At 44.9% G+C, this 9,814-nt stretch overlaps 1 protein-coding gene across 1 annotated transcript in view; it reads left to right on the plus strand.

Moving 5' to 3' along the window:
• LOC104953656 (RNA-binding protein Nova-1-like) overlaps window positions 1–6,881 on the plus strand; it is a 32,166-nt gene extending 25,285 nt beyond the window's left edge. The window contains exon 4 of the mRNA XM_010780626.1: window positions 215–6,881. Within this exon, the coding sequence (XP_010778928.1) occupies window positions 215–1,231 (1,017 nt within the window). The 3' untranslated portion in view covers window positions 1,232–6,881. The remainder of the gene's footprint in view (window positions 1–214) is intronic.
• Window positions 6,882–9,814: the final 2,933 nt, after the last annotated feature.

The following is a 9,814-nucleotide window of genomic DNA, read 5'->3' on the forward strand; positions in this document are numbered from 1 at the left end:
GTGTAATGGTACGATAAACAACAACATTAATAATTGCCATGCAGGCAAACCAATCCATGAACACACACACACACACACACACACACACACACACACACGAAGACTCATTTAAAATCATTTTCTCATTACACTAACTTTCCTTGATTTAGTCAATTGAATATGCTGATCAATAGCCTTCAAGCAATAACCAAACATGTTTCCTTCTCCCTCCCAGGCCAAGCTGATCGTCCCTAACAGCACGGCGGGGCTGATCATCGGTAAAGGTGGAGCGACAGTGAAGGCGGTGATGGAGCAGTCCGGGGCGTGGGTCCAGCTATCCCAGAAACCCGAGGGCATCAACCTGCAGGAACGGGTGGTCACCATCAGTGGGGAGCCCGAGCAGAACCGCAAAGCCGTGGAGATCATCGTCCAGAAGATCCAGGAGGACCCACAGAGCTCCTCCTGCCTCAACATCTCCTACTCCAACATCACAGGCCCTGTCGCCAACTCCAACCCCACCGGCTCCCCGTACGCCAACTCCACCGAGGTGATGCCGTCCGCGGCCGCCGCTGCAGCATCCGCCGCTTCTTCTCTGCTCGGCCAGGCTAGCTTGGCCGGGGTCGGGGCCTTCCCCACCACCATGTCCAGCTTCTCAGGCAACGACCTGCTGGCCATCACATCCGCCCTCAACACCCTGGCCAGCTACGGCTACAACACCAACTCCCTGGGCTTGGGTCTGAATCCCGCGGCAGCCTCAGGAGTGTTAGCAGCGGTAGCAGCTAATGCTAACCCAGCAGCAGCCGCCGCAGCTAATTTGTTAGCATCCTATGCCAGTGATGCATCCACCAGCGTTCACCAAGCAGCGAGTCTCGGGGGCTTCTCTCTGGGATCCTTGGCTGCTGCAGGAGCCACCAATGGCTACTTGAGCGCCGCGTCGCCCCTGTTGGGGTCATCTCTACTGGCCCAGGAGAAGCTGGGAGAAGGAGCAAAGGAAGTGGTGGAGATTGCCGTGCCAGAAAACCTGGTGGGAGCCATCTTGGGGAAAGGAGGGAAGACGCTAGTGGAGTACCAGGAGCTGACCGGCGCCAGGATCCAGATCTCCAAGAAAGGCGAGTTCATCCCTGGAACTCGGAACAGGAAGGTGACCATCACAGGGTCTCAGGCCGCCACGCAGGCTGCACAGTACCTGATCAGCCAGCGAATCACCTACGAGCAGGGGGTACGTGCCACCAACCCACAGAAGGTGGGCTAAACCTGACAGCCAATGAGAAACGAGGAGGAAAAGAGCGGAAAAAAAGAGTGGGGGCTTGGGGGAGGAGTATAAAAAATTGAAAGTGAGAATGGAAAAAGGAGAGGAGAGCAAGAATGTCAGAAGGAATCGTCTGCGCCGTTTTCTTCTGCCCGTTTTCAGTATTCTCTATAAAAAAAGAAATGTTGACGCAAAGCAAAAATGTGCTGAGAAGACGAGGAGGGAATGGAGCGAGTTATCACGCTGAAAAACCAAGAAAAAAATGTGTAACTAAATGTGTAAATAAGGTTTTATTACTTAACGTCTTGACCTTTCGGGATTTTTTATTGTTTTGTTTTATTGTTTTGATTAGTAAATTAAGCTGTCTGTTTGTTCGTTTGTGTATTGTGTGGACAGAGCTGAATGCCATGAAGACAGGCCGACTGCCTGAGAGGCGACAGGAAGTAGGGGGAGGAAGGGAAGGGAATGGGCTCACAGGGGGGAGGGTTTGCGTTTACAGGGTACAACCCAAAATCCCTTATGGAAGTAACCCTAACCCCTCCCTTCCCCTGAAGCCCACACCGGTCACCCTCCTGTAGGGTTTTTGTTTTTCTTCTAGTTTTGATTCGCCCCTCCGCCCCGCCTCCCCCCGAAGCCTCTCTCACTACTTGCCCACAGCCTTGCCTTCCCCTCACCCCCTCCCCCCCTTTTTACAAGGGTTTTTATAATGAGCAAGACTGCAAACTTAAGCCTGGTGTGCGAAAAAAGAAACGTCGTCAAATCCCCCCGTAACCCCATTTATTCTCTCCCCCGTCGTATGATCTCAACTCCCCCCTCCTCCCCTCTTTCTGGGAGATGAAGGAAGGGTGAGGTGAACTCGGGAAGGGGTGAGGGGCGGAGAGAATGAGCTGGGCGTTTCTTCGTTTGCACACCACCCTCTGTATACCCTGTGATGTATCCTACGAGCAGTGCAGCCCACCCCCCCCCGTACTCAGCTCTAGTGTTTGAGATAGAATACCGAGGCGCACGTTGATGACCTCACGTAGTGCGAAACCGACGAGAGTGATACTGTGCAAGCTGCGGCAAACACACAGGATCTATGGCGTTTTAATTTGCAGTCTGCTTTGATGATTCTGTTATTATCTGATATTGTCACGATTATACGAATCCTCACCATCGTCATTATTTATTGATGAGTTCACCCATAAAAAGCTCAGTTGTTTCGTTTTTTTATCTGTGAATTCAGGTTGACATGAATGTAAATGAGACTATTTTTTTGTTTTAATTTAAATGAATTGAATATGAATAGTAATGTCACAAAGTGTAATATATGTCTTATTTAAGTCCAGTAAGAGAGCCGCCCCAGGCATTAATATCATTACAGTGAAGGATTACCTTATATATCCAGTCTAAGAGCAGAACAGGGAATGCGCACACACATGCACACATGTACACACTGAAACAAAACACTAATGCCACATTTGGTGCTAGAAAAGGGAATTCACCATATCTATGATGCAGACTGCAGTGAGACCTCTAGATTAGCAAGAAAATATCTGTAATCACACCACAGGCTGCAGTGCAGATCTACGCAGCTATACCTCAAACGCCTCGTCGCCATGCTTGGCCATCCTCCCCATGCTCCAAAATATCCCCTATGTTCTAAATCTGTAGTAAAACGCCCTGTAAAAATGGGCCTAAAATGTTAAATTGTAACCAAAATGAATAATTGGGTTCTCAGATGAGCTGCGACTGCTCAGCCTGTGGTCTTCCAAACCCAAACCCGGTCCAAGCAAGAGCACTTAAGACTCACAACGTACTACTGAGACATTGAGAAAAGGAAACACTGAAACATGGGGACTGTTCATCCGGGGTCCACTGCAGATTCTGCTCGTCTCACTCCCAGATTTGCTATTTTAAGACAGCATGCACATCAGTAAAGGAGATAAATAGCCTCACTGATCTCTTATCAAGCGACCGTCCGACTGCATATGAAGGGCAGACATGATTTCCAACACACGTCCAGGGAGTTGTTTCTGCCTCTGGCAAACTGCAGGTTTCCCGTGGCAACTGCCCACTGTAGACCCAGAAGACTGCTGAAGATGCTGTTGTTTATTTTTTTGGTTTTTTGGTTTGTGTTGTGTTATATATATTGTTTTTTACAAATCGGAGTACACTGAATTTTTGTCTTAATGCACTGTGAAGCGAGGGATCGGTTCTCTCTGCCTATGAGGTCAGGGATGTGTGCTGTAGACGGCATCGCGATTGGATGGTTTTTTGTATGGCAGGGGAAAAAAACCACACATATATGAAATATATGTAGAATGCATATGAAGAACTTCACCAGAAATGTATCTGAATACTGAAGGAGGAGAAAGAGACTAGGTCGATGAAGAGGATCAATCAATTGGGGTCACGAGTTTGAGATCAATTAGAGTCTACCCACCTGTTGTCCTGGAAAATTGTTTTGTAATCCGAGGGTGGGATGTTGGGGGAGTGTTAGGTGTCCAGCAGCAGATTAAAGAGACTGGAACAAATTATAAATTCACTTTTCTATCGCTGTCTTTTTCATAAAAATTGATAATGTACTGTACATCCAATGGGCCAATCTAAGCCTAATAGGAGTGTGACGGAATGTAAAAATGCCAAAAAATGAGGAGGGGGTGCATTTGATCTATTGAACAGCCCGGTGAGGGGAGCGACTCCTCTAAGTTAATAAACAAATATGATTCTTTTGAAACCAATCCGACCCATAATGCTCCACTGTGCTATCGAATGTGTCACTCTCTGTTGGAGCGCCAGTGAGGGTTTATCTCCACAGCTTGGTAAGGAGGCTTCTTTACTCCCATCTAACACCATCCACTCTGTCCTCACCCTCCCTCCCACCCGTCCTCAGTCCTCCAGTGCACTCCCATCCTGACACCCCCCTCTCCTCCTACTACATCGCTCCATGGGTGACTATGTCTGGTGTTACGATCAATGCATGTCTGCTGCTTGCCCTAACAAACACCACAGAATGAGTCTCTCCTCTGTTTCCCTCCTCGGGGGGCCGGGGGGGCCGGAGATGCCCTGATCTAACACACCACCACACCTGCAGAGGAGGTCCTAGTTGAGGCTGGCAGGGCACAGTGAACAAACACTCTTAGCTGTTGGATCAGTGCGTTTAAGTTTATAATACTTTGTTTATTTGGAAAAACTTGCTGCACAAACATACACATATCGTGAGGGAATATTCTGTCATTGATGGGGTTTGACTGGATTTATGTTGGGTTTCTTCGTGGCAAAAACCTCATAAGACCATATGAAGATAGTGGTAGTACTCATAGATAGTGTGCTTTTGTTCCACTGTAGAGCTGTACTGTGCTGTATGCAGTTAATAAGCTATTCTTCAGTTTATTTAGTGCATGTTGCTCCATCTTTGAGCGGGTAAATCATGCTCGACTTGTTGTTTATTGAGTAAAAATTACCGATCACAGCTTTCGTAATGTGAGGATTGGCTGCTTTTATATTTGTCAAATCATTGAAGCCGAATATGTTTGGGTTTCAGATTATTGGTCAGACTGAAAAAGGAATTTGGACAGGCATTTTCACAAGTTTCAGACATTTAAAAGACTGAACAAATATTCAATTCATTTGAAATAATATTTTGACCATTAATGCTGATTTGAAGAGTTTTTCTTTAATCGGATTAATTGGCCTCTACAGAAAAAGGGTGGACAACCTTTACCATAACTAGAGCGGGTTTATAGTTGTCCAATTTGCGTCATGGCTAAATGACATTGGATGCAGCACAGTGCGCTTACAGTGGAAAAACGGCATTGCTATTCCTGATATAGGTGCCATTTAAGTTGATTATTACTGGACGGATTTATTTTTCATCTCATTAATTAAACCATAGATAGATCCCTTTGGGTTTGTTATTTAAACAGCGGCTAATCTCTTTAGTTTAGGGGGGAGATCAAATGTGACGAGTACTGGAAGCAATACATGTCGTCCTGTCCTCTGCCCTCCGTCTGCCGTAGGAGCTTTGGATAAGATGCTGAATAGGTTTACATGAGTAGAAAACATTTCATTTGTGGAAAATGCTGCTATATAATAATATCTGATGTACTAAAAATACAACATATCGAAATATGTCCTTTAGCTGGAGAGGGTAGCTTCAAGTGGCAGTGTAATACAAGCTCTGTTATAAGCTAAGTTAATAATTGTATAATTCTAACCTGAACAAGTTAAAACTGTGCCAAAATATGTCTTTACAGAGGTAAATATGTTGATTTAAACTCATAAGATAAGAGGAGACATACTTTTATATTAAGAAAATGTGAAAAGTGCCAAATGAACCATATTTATAAGTGATGTATGAAGTGAGTCGTCCACGCAACAGTTTTTAAGAAGTAAAAGCGCCTCAGTGATGCAGATTGTTGAAGCCCTTACTGTTCCTGCCACAAGAGGAGGGACCGCCATGTTAGCAATGTGTTAACCAGTCATCTGGGAACTACACTTCCCAGAATGCAACAGCACTACGACTCGGGCTAGACTAATCAATACAGCGATAGGTTATAACGTAATTATGCGATTTAAAAAATGTGACTCGATAGCATTCTTAAATACAGCTTTTTATAGTTACAATGAAAATGTATTTTGTGGAAATAGATGTTATCTTTTTTGCACGTCTATATTGCATGATATCAAAGTGAAGCGTGGACAAAAAAAGATTTAAAAAAAAATCAGGCAGTGTGTCATTCATTTTTCAGGAAACAAATCTCTGCATGCCGATAAGGGTAGAGCATTTTGATATTGTTTTACACGCGTTGTTTAAGTCTGCCGACCGCAGGTGAACAAAAAGAAGTATTTTGTCGTTAAGTTGTCTAACCATCCTCAAAGGGATACTCTCGAACAAACCTAAGACTATTTTGCTACTTTCTGAGCGAGCTTGTACTAAACAGTTCTCAGTTGCTGCCTAACTTTAGACAGCAAAACTAATCAGGATTTAACTCTGAAGTCTGAGATTGTCCATGAATGTACTCACCTCGGAATAAGTTTGCATATCACTCCTCTGACCATCGACGTGCAGTAGAGGCTTTCGTGTGTCTTTTTGTATTCTAACATGACTAACCCTTGACGCAACACGTGTCGAGCTCTCAGTATAACTGTCTGTCCTTCTAACCCCCCCCTCCCCCACGCTAAGAGGCTTGTCTTGTCATTGATATGCACCTTATTGACTTTGACTTCAAATATGACTCGGAGCACCTCCAGCCCTGCCCTGTGTAATTCAGTGTTGGGAGAGTCATAAAAAGAGTGTTTTGGGTGAAAACACCCCTTCCTCACCTACAAAAAAACACTCAAACAAATCTTCCTGCTGCACTCTCGGTCTCCCTTGGGTGCAGAATTTGTGACAGATTGTGTTTTGACTCTCTTAATATGCAATCCAAGGCTCTGATTTCAGGGAGAGGATCAACACTGAATATTTCCAGTGTGCTCTCTCTGTCTCTCCCTTCCTCCCCCTCTAAGTTCAATTTGATTCTTTAAAGGATTCAATGTGGGAAAAAAAGAAGCCAAATAGCGCAATCTAATTCCTTATTATGCAACCAGTATTTGAAACGTTGGCTTCAATTAAATGTATTTCATCAACAGATTTCACACAACTGTATTAGGTTCATTGAAAGCAATAATATTAAGCTGAAATGAAAAATGATAGGTTCAACTTAATATTATTGCTTTCAACTAATGAAATACAGCTGTTTGAAATGTGTAGCTAAATACATTTAATTTAAGTCAGTATTTTCAGCAGAAAACTTCCCACAAAGAATCCTGCTCCCAGCGAAATGTTTGCACTAAACTCCCTGCTGTTAGTGTGCATGGCAGGCCGAGCAGGTGGGGGTGTGTGTGCGAGACTACTGTAGATGTTACTCTTGGTGTTTATGCAGCAGTGTATTTAGATGTGCATGCTCCTCTCTCTCTTCCTTTCTCTGTCTGCTTTAGGCTTGTGGTGTGTGTGTGTGTGTGTGTGTGTGTGTGTGTGTGTGTGTGTGTGTGTGTGTGTGTGTGTGTGTGTGTGTGTGTGTGTGTGTGTGTGTGTGTGTGTGTGTGTGTGTGTGTGTGTGTGTGTGTGTGTGTGTGTGTTCTGCGACGTAGTCGGCTCTGCTTTTTTATTGTGATGTGTAGAGGAATGCAAACTTAACTCCCACCTGACCTCATGGCTTCTCAGTGGGTGTGGCTCTTTGACATAGTCCTCAGTTTCTTTTTGCCCCCTCCCCTCCACTGCCACCTCCACAAACCCACTCTCACCCACACCCACCCACCTCTTCCAAGACATATTATGGGACCCCTCCCCGCCCCTTTTTCACCCCCCTTTCCACCCAAAATCTCGGGCCCCATCGAAGCACCAGCAACTGTAGACTGCATTTGTCATATCACTGTTTTTCTGTTCCTTCTTCTCAGTGTTGATTTTTTTTTCTTCCTGGTTTTGATTTGTACTGTATGCTCTGTCTAACCTAGACCAGTTTTTTACAAAATGCCATTTCTGTGTGTAGCCTGTTTACCCCTACACAACACACACACACACACACACACACACACACACACACACACACACACACACACACACACACACACACACACACACACACACACACACACACACACACACACACACACACACACACACACACACACACACACACACACACACACACACACACACACACACACACACACACACACACACACACACACACACACACACACACACACACACACACACACACACACACACACACATTCATACATACACACACACTCACACACATACTCTTCCATGCCCTCTTTTTGCACTTTCACTGCCCACTCCTCCTTCTTTCTGCCCAAACATACACACACTTTCCTCCTCCGCCTCCCACGAGTCTCTTCTCTCGAGTGCCAAAATAGAAAACAGAGGGGGAAAAAAAACAAAAAAAAAGACAACAACAACAACTACCATTCCAAGCGTTTCTTTGAGTTGTTCTTGTGTGTCGGACATCCATCCTGGAAGCACCCATGAAGCCAGCATGCTCCGCCCTCATAACATGATGTCGCTCATGACGCCTCAACTGAACAGCACCTTGCCCCCCCACCACCACAACCACTCCTCCTCCTCCTCCTACTCCTCCTCCTCACCACCCCCCACAGAGCTAAACCCCGACAAGGATTAACCCCCTGCAGGTTGGCTACCTACCTGCTGTCCTGCCTCTCAACCTACCTTTAAAAAAAAGCCCCACCGCTCATGCCAGCTGCTTTCCTAATTCTGTCATCTCTTCAGCCTTTGGGACTCCATTGATTGTGTGCCATAGTGTTGGGGGCACCTCTCCCTCTCCTCACCCCCCTCCCCCCTTCTCTCTACCCCTCACCTTTTCTCTCTTTCTATCTCGCTCCATTTGATTTTTCTCGATGGGAAAGATTCAAAAACTCCATTTTTTCTAATGATGATTTTTTTTGTCGTTTAACATCCAAACCACGCACGCCGACACACGCAGGAGTGTTTACGCACCGCCAGCTGCGCAGCCATCCTCTGTCTTCTTGAACTTTTTTGAACTTTCACCCCCCTCATGAACTTTATTGACCTTCTTCCTCCTCCTCCCTTCTGTGTTCATCCAACTGTTTGGACGATAACTCTCCATTCCATCCCCAAAAACCTCTCTGAGACTGTGCAATGCTAGCTGATATGATTGGATTTTTTTTGTTTGTTTGTTTGTTGCTCATCATTGGGGACAATTCTCTGAGATATAAGTCGAAAAACAACAAAAAAAAACATATGAAAGGAAGAAAAACATTCTAAAAAGAAGTGCAGACAAACAAAAAAAAGAAAAAAAAAGACACTAAACAACTGTTTCTCCACAATTTCATTTTGTTTCTCTCTCATTGTAAATATTTTTGTCAGATTTTTTGCCGAGCTGTAAAGAGAGAAGTGTTGAGCAGAAAGGGGCCGGCAGCATAAAGAGTTACTAGTGGACGCGGTAGACGATCACTCTCCATACTCCATATCGGCTAGTTAGGTCTGCCTGTATAATCGGCTATGCTACTTCTACTGTGTTAACCTGTGCTGTTGTTATTAGTGTTGATTTACCTACTGTATTCGCTGTTTAGCTTCCATGTTGGTTAGCTTTAGATACCTGTGCTCATAGAAGAAGAATTCTGACCTTGAGAAGTAGTCCGAGACATTCTCAACGTAGGCTTGTTTTCGTACATTTGTTGGTGTTTTCCTAACAGTGAGTTGTAGTGGCGCTAGTTTTATCATCGAGTTATTAAAAAATGCTTGGTCGTGTTAGAGACATATCATCGAGGAAAACTCGGCTCCTCCAAGTTGGAAAAAAAAAACAGGGAGGGAGACAGAACAAAAAAATAAAAATGCTCCTCCTGGGCTACAGAGTGAGGAAGCTGAGCTGCTAACTTTTGTGCAATACAGTCCTAGTTTACATACCATAGAATGCTAGTTTATAGATGATTAACCTCTGCAGGGGAAATTCGAACACCCCCCTATCCCGCTGCACATCAGAGACATGTTGAAAGTATTAAAGTGACGGCGCGAGATTAGACTCCATTATTTCACCGAATCGCTCTGAGCTCCACTCT

Source organism: Notothenia coriiceps, unplaced genomic scaffold, assembly GCF_000735185.1.
Source record: "Notothenia coriiceps isolate Sejong01 unplaced genomic scaffold, NC01 NC01_scaffold00022051, whole genome shotgun sequence".
In the NCBI taxonomy this organism is placed as follows: Eukaryota; Metazoa; Chordata; class Actinopteri; order Perciformes; family Nototheniidae; genus Notothenia; species Notothenia coriiceps.